The following is an 11,561-nucleotide window of genomic DNA, read 5'->3' as shown; positions in this document are numbered from 1 at the left end:
CTATCTGATGTTTTTATAGATTTCAGTGTAATTTCCAAATAAATTGACAAAATTTCATTTCATACGTTGAACTCTATTACACTGCTTCCCTCTACAAGCAACACAGTGGGGAAAAATTGTTTCATTTTGATACAGTTTCAGAATATATTTTCACAACCTTCAAGCTCGATTTACTCGAAATGTGCGAATTGGGTCCTAAAGCCCTGTCCCAATTTTAGCATCAAACGCTTAAGTTTAGGGCAAAAATACATGTTTAGTCAATTTTTAAATGATTTTCATTTGTTTAGATCCAAAAAACATTTTTATATGATTTTTGAGATTTTGTCCCACCCTTTGGTTTAAACTCAAATTTTGGGTATATTTTGTTTTCCGTGTCCCTGCTGAAATGTCAGATAGGAACAACCCCAGTGTTAAAACTATATGCCCTGTGGCATTTTTGTCGAAACTGTGAATGTCAAACATGATCACAAGTGTCAAGGTTCATATTTGGAATCATTTTTAAAATTGAAGTTTAAAAATGTTATAGCCGTTATTTGAGTTAGAAAAAATGCTAAAGTAGTTGCAAGAACATGCTCTTTCGTATTATTAAATAAAAACAAGAATTCATTAAACATTTTAGGACCCAATTGTTAGATAGGCCGTTTTGAAAAGTTACGCGAGAATTCTCCGGCAACGAAAATACGCGCGAATCCGTCAGCAAAATCAATCGGACGACGCAAAACCGAACTGTCCTGCTTGGGCTTCACAAAGCACTACCCAACAAGACGCTCCAAAACAGGGGAAAAAAATTCTCCGGCAACGAAAATACGCGCGAATCCGTCAGCAAAATCAATCGGACGACGCAAAACCGAACTGTCCTGCTTGGGCTTCACGAAGCACTACCCAGCAAGACGCTTCAAAACAGAGGAAAAAAATTCTCCGGCAACGAAAATACGCGCGAATCCGTCAGCAAAATCAATCGGACGAATGCAAACCGAACTGTCCTGCTTGGGCTTCACAAAGCACTACCCAGCAAGACGCTCCAAAACAGGGGAAAAAATTCTCCGGCAACGAAAATACGCGCGAATCCGTCAGCAAAATCAATCGGACGACGCAAAACCGAACTGTCCTGCTTGGGCTTCACGAAGCACTACCTGTTTCTCTGTGTGGAAAATAAGTTAGGGAAAAACAAGAAAAGCAATGAAAGAAATTTAGCGTGTAACATTGTGGATCGTTTCTTATGATTCTTCGATCACGTCCGTCAGCTTCGAACAAGAAATTTAAATCCTTTCCCAAAATCGCCACAAAAGTTGTGTTCTCCATTCTACTTAAAGGTAAAAATCACAAATTTCTCTTGGAAATTCTTCACGACTCACCATATCAATCCCTTTTCAGGATCAAACCCACCCACCAACATGAGTGACGCCGTCCCGGAAACGGATCTTCCCGCTGGAAACGCAATCGGAGAGGACGAAGAAACACTTCTCACCCGGCATCGCAAGGAAAAGAAGGAACTGCAAGCAAAAATTCAGGCCCTCAAGAAGGCCAAGGTAGACAAGAAGAAGAAAAAGGAACAGCAGGACGAGATCGCCCGGATGGAGGCGGATTTGGAGACAAGGCATGCCGAAGAGTTGAATAAGTTGAATTCTTTGAAAATAAGTGAAACCGTTGAGTCCGTGGCGGAGGATTTGGGAGGTGTTCCCGGAGGGGAGAGTGAGGAAGCGAAACAGCCAAAGGTATCGAAAGCCCAAAGAAGGCGGGAGAAAAAGTCCCAGGAAGACAAAGAACGGGAGGCACAGATCAAGGCAGAAGAAGCACTGAATAAGAACTCCCCTCGAATCCTGGAGGACAAAAAGATTGCAGAGCTGCTGATGAAGCGAGGATTGGTGAGCTTTCCGGTTCCGGCCGACGGAGATTGTCTGTACAATGCTGTGAAACATCAGCTGGCTCGGATAGGGGTCCATGAGTACGATACGGCGGACCTCCGGCAGATGACAGCCGATTACATCGAGGACAACAAGGACAGCGTAATTTTCTACATGACCAATCCGGACACGGGAGATATCCTTGACGAGGACGAGTTCCGCAAGTACTGCCATCAGGTTCGAAACACCAAAGCTTGGGGTGGAGAGATCGAGGTCAAAGCGTTGTCCAGTCGGTTGAAGTGTCCCATCGAAATCATTCAGGCCACTGGAACTTCACCTGTGCACGGTGAGGGGGAGAATCCGAGTCGGAAGCTGGTGCTGACCTACCATCGGCACATGTATCGGCTGGGGGAACATTACAATTCGACACTGCCGGCTCCGGCCGAAGGCCAAGAGGAGGATGAAGTAGGGGAAGATGATGGTTGAAGAATGGGAGAAGTTGGAGCAATGAAGATTTTGTTTAGGAATTTTGAAATTGTCGGTATATGTAAAGTGTCGCAATAAAGCATACAAGAATTTAAACGAGTAACAATAATGTGAACCTGAGAATGTGAGCCATTTAAAAATTATGATTATTTATCCGACCTTTTCGAATCTAGGCAGTAGAGATTGTCCAGAAGTCGTCTCGTACGGGTCAGCTCTTGAACTTCCTGCTTAGCCCAGAACTAGAGGTCTCTTTACATTTTTCATAACACTTTATCGAAGACCACACGCTAAACTTCATCCGCTCAAAAATGAGTGCCGAGTACATAAAATCGGCCTCATTTCATGCAGCACAGATTCTGTGCAAAGGGGGCTGTACACAGTTTTGTGCAAACGGTGTTAAGGGATCGTTCAAATATTACGTAACGCGAAATTTGCCATATTTAGACCCCCTCCCTCCCCCACGTAACAGAGTTTGTATGAACAATATAAAAATTTTGTATGAAACGTAACACTATTGAAGACCCCCTCCCTCCCCCTGTTGTGTTACGTAATATTTGAACAATCCCTAAACAAACCGAATGAGTGAAATGCGTACAGAGGAGGAGCGCTTGGAATGCGGAATTCGCTTCCATGTTTGTTTTGCTTCTGAAAACCTTAAAAAAACATTCCGATTTTAAAGTTTTTCAGAGATTTTTTCATTCGAATAGCCGAAGCGGAAGCAAATGGGGAAAAAAACTTTCTCATTTGCGACCATCTTCCGGCTTTTCGCTGGAAAAAAATCCCTGAAAACTCCCCATCTTACCAACGGCCAACTGTTTGCTGCCGCGCGGGAGATGACTGACAGTTCCATTTCCATCGATCCGCGCACAGCCAATGGCCAACACATCGGTTACACATAGCATGAGTGCGACTTACACAGAATTTTCACTCAGCCAGCCAGTCCTGCATTGGTTGCCTCATTGAGCTCTCGCAGAGCGGTGTCACGAACACATGCGCAAATTTGCTGGTTGAAAATACTGCCATTTGATTTTGCTGGGAACAGCTGATCTTTGTTTATATTTTCCACCAGCAATTTTAAGTAGTGTTGGTGATATGTACCGTGTATGTACACGAGCGCAGAAACCACTATTCTGTGTAGTTTTAACACATGCGCTGCGTTGAGCAGGCTTAGCGTGAACACATGCGCTGCGTTGAGCAGGCTTAGCGTGCAGCGTTTTACTTATTCTCTTTGACTAAGTGCAATAGTATTAATTGGAAAGTTTTTAGAGTGCACTCGACGGCGTCCATTTAGATCGCATTTGTATATTTATAGCAAACATTTAGGGTGAAATCAGATCAATAACAACAAATCTACGAAAATCTCTGAGTGGAATTGCATCAGAGTGTATTGAAAAGCACGTAAGAAAAAAGCTACTTGGAGTCTTGAGTAAATCCAACATGGTACAGGTTTGAGTAGCAATCTTTTACAGTTCATATTTATCTAGATTGATTTGTATGTTTGCAATATACATTCAGGCTCAAACAAAAGACGCACGCTTGTGTAAACTACCGTAAATTCGGGTGAAATTGATAACCGTTGCAAACAATTTATTTTATGCTGTTTCGCTCAAGAAAAGTTAAGAAATTCCTTGATTGAATGGGTCAAGAAATTTTCTATCATGCACTCCATTTGAACTGACGCACAGTGCGATGAATGTATGGAGATGCGGGACAAAAATCAAAACTGAAAGATCAAGCCATTTGAGCACCTAGGTATGGAAGAGAAAGTTGTTTCTGGTTAAAAGAACTATAATTTGCATAAATGACATATAAAATACGCATAATCGCAAAACTGTCCCAAGCACCAATTTCATTATTTTCCAAGAAAAACATTGCAATTTGTACTTTTATTGCACATAATGATGTAAGAAGTTATTTGCAAATATGTCCCTTCCATACATTGGTACCGTAATTTCGGGTGAAATTGATCATTTTTCACTATTTTCTTGGTATGCTTTCTAAACTGTTATCAATACCATACAACTAAATGCAGGAAAACAAGTACGACGGTGAATCTCATTGGCTCATGTTCCGAAATTTTTCAACAAATGTGATGTTAGTGCCAAAAATCTGGTCTAAAATTAAAAATCGGGGTGAAATTGATCAATTGTCAATGTTATTATTGTTAGTTTCTAAATCAACTTTACATACTTAATTTGGGCCTCCTGAATCCAAATCTGCTTGCCAAATTGTTAACAAGACAATATTTATTATATAATCAATAATTACATTTCAAGAATACCGCGAAAAACGCCTAAATGTAGGCAATTTCCAAAGGATTTCCCTACTTTGTTGCATGAAAATTGAATTTTTCAACAAAACGAGCAAATTGGTAAGAGTTTTGATAGTAAAATCTGTTTTGGAGATATATTGTTAGCATCCTTACAAACCTTCAGGTTTACACCATGTCCAAATCCTTGTTTAGAACTAGAAGTTTATAGATGATGATCAATTTCACACTAAACTTGATTCTAGAATTTTACATTATTTTCATAGAAATAAACATTCTGTGACACAAAAAAAAACTTCACTATACACAATTAGACATTATTTAAAACAAACAACGTTCATTTACTATAAGTTGCAATGAGCTTGGTGCACTATTAGTAAGAAATAAAATCGTGTGACACGGTGATCAATATCACCCTACTGATCAATTACACCCGAATATACGGTATGTAAGATTCCCAACATGTCGCTAGATTCACAGAACCTAAAAGTTTATGGACATGAAAATTGGTTTATATTTCAAATAGGTTAGTTCACTTACTTTCGTTGATTCTGCGAATCTTTCACTGCTTTCGTTTTGTACTTTTTTTTCAGACGCTGTCACCGTATAAACTACGTGAATGGCTGAGTCGTAAAGTTTTTATCGAGTATCATAAGAGCCAAAGATGTTCATTGAAAGATTATCAAAGAGCCCTAGATGATATTTTCTTATTTGATCCATATCTTGCTCAGATGATCGAAAGATGAAATGAAATGCAATGCCTGTTTTGAAATCTATTACGATGGAGCGACGATAGCGGGGAACAGTGTTCTTGACATCTGAAATGTACTTCGAATAAGTTAGATTTAATTAAAACTTCTATGAAAGTAGAATAATGTTATAATCAACTAACCTTGTTCATACCTCTGGAACTGTAGAAACAGCCAACGGATATTTAATCTCGAACTGGTGCTACATCTTGAAGCTTCCTTTAACTTCTTTCAATTCGGAACCAATACTGCAATGGGGATTACTATAACACAATTTGGACATTGGTTTGAGAGATAAGAATTACTTACTTGAAAGCAAGGGGTTTCCTCTCATTTCAACTATTTTTCAAACTTCATAGTAGCCCTCACAATTTAAACGCATAACTGGTCGAGCAATAGAGCCAGTATAGTCAGGAAAACGAAAAAGGAAGCGTGCCAAAAACAATCTAAGAATTTAGTTTGATTCAATGTTTGTTCTGGTTTGTTTTATTGAATCAAACTAGAATTTTAGTTCAAATCTACCTACCTCTAAATGAGATTAGGTAAAAAGAAACCAAGTTTCATTTAGAAATAATCAATAACTTTTTCCTTCTGTTCGGAACATAAACAACTGCGACAAATATTTGATTGTAGTATATCCCGTTGTTATTTTGAACCTTTTAGTCACTAAAATCACTATTATTTTGTTATCGGACCGCTACTAGCCCTGCAACAAAAATTAACAATTATTTATAAAAACCGAATTTAGTACTAAATCATTTAATTCCGTTAGAGTTTGTATCTTTTGAAATATACGCGTATTTTGGAGTTGTGTTTGATCTTTCGACCTAGCTGCTTGCTCCTGCGAGGGCGGGCGATGAGGGCAGGATCAAACATGTCGCGCGTCGTTCGCGCTATAGTAAAAAAGTACCGCGAGTGTCAGTAGTGTTTGATTTATTGATCGCTTGCTCTTGCAGGGGTGAGTGATGAACACTTGTACGGTGTACAATGCGATTATCGAACAATATCGCGAATCCGGATAGGCGTGATTATATCATGGATCGCATGACCAAACATTGGTGACTCCCAGATCTTTACCTTATCCCACTAACCCAATATCCTTCCCATGATAACTGTGGAGATGCAGATTGCAGAGGTGATCTCGGTCTCTAGTAACTACGGTTATCCAACTAACATGCCCTCCCTTCCCCGATGACCGTAAGGACCTAGGACAGGACGTGACAGCTCAACTAAGACTGTCCTGTTGTTTTTCAGTCGATAACCTTGACGATACAGAAGCCAGTGCAACCAGAATCCTTTGAAAGCAAACCTTGTGAACAAATTCAAACATCAAGGTTCATGATTTTGTTGTTTCTTATACGTTTCATTCATTCAGTGCAATAGAGGATGCTAGCTTATTAAAAAATCAGGTTTATATTAAAAAAGGCGATATTTTTTAAGAAAATTTAAACAATTTCCATTACATTGCTTTGAAGTAAGTATTTTTAATTCATTTAAGCATTGTAGAAGCACATGCGGTAAACCTAAAATCGAATATAAATGAATTTGAAGCAAAATAATTTCATTAAAAATTTGAAACTTTTTATTAAAACTCTAATTTATGAATTAGCAACACGGCCAGGCTAGCAACAAATTGCCCTGTTGCAATCCAACTCAACGATGTGAAAGTAGGCCTTTGCCAAAACGACCAATGAGAAGTGGTCTTTTTTGACAGGCAATTGGTTTCGTTTTTGCACTCTGACCTGACTTGTCTTGTCTTAGGTAAGGACGAGGCCGGCGCCGTTTTTGACTTTTAGATTGTGAGCTCTCGATTTGTGCACATTGAGAAGGGTAAGCTAATCCCAAGCCCCGTTCATTAAATCACTGTGCTACTTCGATTATTCTGATCAATCACAGAGTAGCAACAATGAATAGGGTGCTAAAATAATTAATGAAATCTTATTTTTATCTAATAACACGAAAGAGCACCATCTCAAATAACGGCTATATCATATTTAAACTTGAATTTACAAATTGGGTCCATAAATGAACCTTGACACTTTTGATCATGTTTGACGTTCGCTTAATCGACAAAAACACCACAGGGGTTTTAATTTTAACACTGGGGTTGTTCTTATCTGACATCTCGGAAGGGACACTGAATACAAAATACACCCAAAAGCTGAGTTTAACCCAAGGGGTGTGACGAAATCTAAAAAACATGAAAAAATGTTTTCGACTCAAACCAACGGAAAACATTGGAAAATTGAGTAAACATGTGTTTCTGGCCTAAACTTAAACGCCTGGCACTAAAATTGGGACAGGACTTTAGGACCCTATTGTGCGGTCATCTATGCTTGTGCTTATGCTTTGAAATATACGCGTATACGCGTATATATTTCGACCACCGACGAATTTAAACCTCAACTGTTAGGCCATCTTCAGTTACAGTTGAGATCAAAACACGCGTATCTATCAAACAAAACAAACTCTAACGGAATTAAATGATTTAGTACTAAATTCAGTTTTCATTTACTATAGGTATTGAACATTAAGCAACTCGATAATTTATTATTAATTATATTTATTTTTCGCATTTACGATGATCAGGTCTTGAGCTCTAAACGAACATTTTCACGAAAGTATTAAGTATCTACCAGCCATCGGAAATGTTGAAGTTTGTAAAGCCGTGTTTCTCGCAACCTTCGATGTAACATGTAAAAAAAAATCCGAGTTTTGGCCACCAAAAAGCGCTGATGATAAACGAATGGGACGAATGGCCAATTCGTCGAATAAACGTCTTAGTGATGAAGACAAGAATAAAATTAAAGATCATATCAAATCGTTCCCATTTTATACCCCCATTACGGTCGAGCCAAATCCGACAAATTGTATTTGTCCAGTGATACGAAAGTATGTGATCTGTACAAACAGAAGTGTTCGAATAAAAATGTAAAACTGTGCATTACAGTATATTCAAAACTTTCAATATAAGCTTCCGAAGCCCACAAATCGCAGGGCTGGTAGTAAGTCACTTTTTAGTGACTTGGTCACTTTTTTTCGACCTGGTCACTAAAAAGTCACTATTTTCGACAAAAAGTCACTAAAGTCACTATTTTCAGGAAAATGGTCACTAAAGTCATTTTTTCGTGATCAGATGATAATGAAATCTTAGACAGGGATAGCTCTTCAAACATAATCAAAAAGAAATGGATATTTATCATTATCAGGGCAACTAAAGTGTGATTTTGAAATCAAAGTGTTAAGATTCTTGACTCAAGTAAAATAGAGACTCCCGACTAACTTTCTGGAAGAATTCAGGTGAATATTCCCTAGACATTTCCAACGGAAAATGTAAAAATTTCCTGGGAAAAGTTTTGGAGAAGATATTGGCAAAACTTAGGAAGCGACTTCGGGAAGAAATTTTTGTCCGAAATATTTGGATAAATTTTGACACAACGCAGGACTAATATCTAACAGACGTGCTGAATAAATTACCAGTGAACTTTCTGCAGTAATCTACGGCTATAGAAGGAATCCTAAACCTTGTAGCGTTCGATTATTATTTCGTTAAACTTCACGTTGAATTTTGATTGGGCAAGATTACCACTTCAAATTTAGTATGCAAACGAAGGGCGAGGAAAAGTGAATAAATTTAAGAGTGTTGAACCAAACGAAATGCTGCATGGGCACGAACCAGAAAAAGGAGATGTCACAACTGTCAATCGGATGACAGTTATAACCGTTTCCGGAAGACCGACACGCACACATCGCTACACAGAAGCAGCACGAACAAACTGACGGGAAGACTGGCAAAAAGTGATACACCCTCGAAGTGAACGGTTCGGTTCGGGCAGAGAGCAGCGTTGGCGGTTGGGAAATTAGAAATTCCACACCTCTGCACGACACAAAGTGGAAAAAAAAAAACGTAAGTTAATCGAACAGCCGCAAACATACTCTGCTGGTAGAACTCACGCAGCAAGTGGCATAAAAATAACGAGAGTTTCCCGATTTCACTGCAGGCACGTGATTTCACCTGACTTGCCAACACGATCGCCAACATCCCGTTGTTCCGAAACCGACCAAACAGGCAACCTCCTCGTGCCGTGCACAGTCTGTCCAACATCTATCAGCCCCGGCGGCTAAAGATCAGGGAAAGGAAACCACCTCATCGGAGCTGTCGGTAAGTTGCAACATACCAAGCCAGATTACCGACAAGTGACCTCCGCCATTTTATTCAGCCACGCTGGACAAAAAGAAAGCCACTGGAATCGGAACATAGAACCGGTGAGAAACCAAAACAACACGATCGAAAAAGCCTGCAAAAGCAGTAAGTGCTTGCTAGTGTGTGTTAGCTGATATGGGACTAACGTTGTTCCCTTTAGGGCTTTTTTCTCTTATCCTTTTGTCGGCTTAGTGTGCAGTCAGCGGGTCCGCACGGAGGAACCAAGTGCTTGGAAGACGGGCGGCATCCGAGCGTGGCCGTGGAAGCGACGGAGCGACATCGGCGTTGACGAACGCGGTCACTGGCAGGCCCACACACGTCAGATCCATTCGGCTGGGTTCCCCGGTGACAAAAACAGCATCACGTGCGTGCAGTCCGGTTGCGGAAAGGTGCAGTAGTCGACTGTCGGGGAAAGCAGCCATCCATATAGGGTAAGCTCACCAGCATAGGGCTGACAGCCGTTTGTCCTCGCACAGTGAGCAAGCCAAGAGCCAGCGCGGTCGACGAGCGTTCAGTGAGACACGAGGAGTGCAATGCCTCGGCGCTCCATCATGCTGCCCTTCCGTCAACGTTCGGCCGATTGGATTTCCCGGGCGTAAGCCCAGAAGAAGAAAGGGTGCACCCTAGTGATGAACCGTGAGTAAAAGAAAATTGTAAGAGATAAGAAAGATTGAGCCAGAATTAGGGCCTAGTTAGGGTAGTCAGAAGGTAGGCTGGAAGATGGGAGAAGCTAAATAAAGTTTGCGTACGATGTAATCCGATTTTTTGAGGTGTCCAGTTTATTAGCCGGTCCGACCAAGCTTCAGTCTCGCTAGGTCAAACCTAACATTGGCGCCCAACGTGGGTCTCGTTTTTGAAAGCTGTCCATGTTATTAGCAGGTTCTGTGATATCGCTCGTCCATACCAGTCCAACGCATCGTCTAGAAGTAGATGTTTGATGGACTTCAGAAGCGTATCATCGGAAAGGCCTTCTGAACGTGCGAATGTTTCCACTCTGTCGAGAAAGGTGTTGAGAGATGTGGTATCCTTTTCGCCCTTGAACTTGAACGGCCAGTTGTGAACTGCCTTGAGACCTCTCCCTGGGTCTTGCCGATCTTGCGTGTGTTGTTCTCGTTGTAGCAGCTGTATAAGCAGTTCATCTCTCAAGCGATCGGTTGTGCTATCGTGAACTGTTTCTGGTCTCGCTGGATGGTACGCTGGAGGAGGTGTGCCTCTCGGTTGCGATGAATTTCGCCCCGGTAGCGAGAGATTGACCGCAACTCCACGTCCTCTTCCTCTGCCGGGTCTAATCGGCGAGCTCGTCGCACGGATGAAATCGTTGTTCAGCCCTTCATTGCTTTGTCTGGTTGCAACACCTGTTTGCGCTGCTGACTTCTGTGGTTCGTTGATTCGACGCTGGTTTTGTTCTCTTTCCGGCGATAGAAGAGTGTTGTAGTGCTGTTGATATTCTAGCGATCCCGCTCCTTCCGGTGGCGGTAACACTTGTTGACTACTCTCGCTGATCAACGGATCACCAAGTCTGTCACTGATGTCTTCTATTAAGAACTTCACTTGCATTGACACCGACGCGTGCATATCGATCAGGTCTACCGGAGGTTTTACGATTGGCAGACGATCTCGATAATGGATCATACGAGATCGAGACTGAATTAGAAAATCTGTGTTACGTCTTTTGAGTGCCGTTTCAATCATTGGAATCAGTAGTCTGACTTGCTGTTCACAACGATGAATGTTCACATCTGCCGGCATTGCATGCTCGGATGAAGTGTATTTTACATTTTCGGCAAACTCTTTTTGAATTAGCGCTCTAAGCTGCGTTCCTTTGATTCTGCGTGTGGCAGAAGTAGGTTGGTTGCATCTGCGCAGAGCCAACTCGTAATTTAGTTCCTCATCACTGAGGTACAAAGGATCCATACTGTCTAAAGGATCTTCAACACGAAAATATAGCCAAATGGACAAAACTAAAATCCCCACAAATTCTTAAATGTTATTATGTAAGCTGATAATAC

The 11,561-nt window shown here is 40.9% G+C and overlaps 1 protein-coding gene across 1 annotated transcript; it reads left to right on the top strand.

Annotated features, from left to right (window-relative positions):
- The first annotated feature begins 1,199 nt into the window (after positions 1 to 1,199).
- On the top strand, positions 1,200 to 2,444 carry LOC5574986 (OTU domain-containing protein 6B). Its single transcript, XM_001655409.2, has 2 exons — positions 1,200 to 1,313; positions 1,375 to 2,444. The coding sequence occupies exons 1-2, from the start codon at positions 1,220 to 1,222 to the stop codon at positions 2,328 to 2,330; spliced, it is 1,050 nt and encodes a 349-aa protein (XP_001655459.2). The 5' UTR covers positions 1,200 to 1,219; the 3' UTR covers positions 2,331 to 2,444.
- Positions 2,445 to 11,561: the final 9,117 nt, after the last annotated feature.

Source organism: Aedes aegypti, chromosome 1, assembly GCF_002204515.2.
Source record: "Aedes aegypti strain LVP_AGWG chromosome 1, AaegL5.0 Primary Assembly, whole genome shotgun sequence".
Taxonomy (NCBI): Eukaryota; Metazoa; Arthropoda; class Insecta; order Diptera; family Culicidae; genus Aedes; species Aedes aegypti.
The sequence above is the reverse complement of the archived record's forward strand: the minus strand, read 5'-3'. Positions and strand labels throughout refer to the sequence as shown.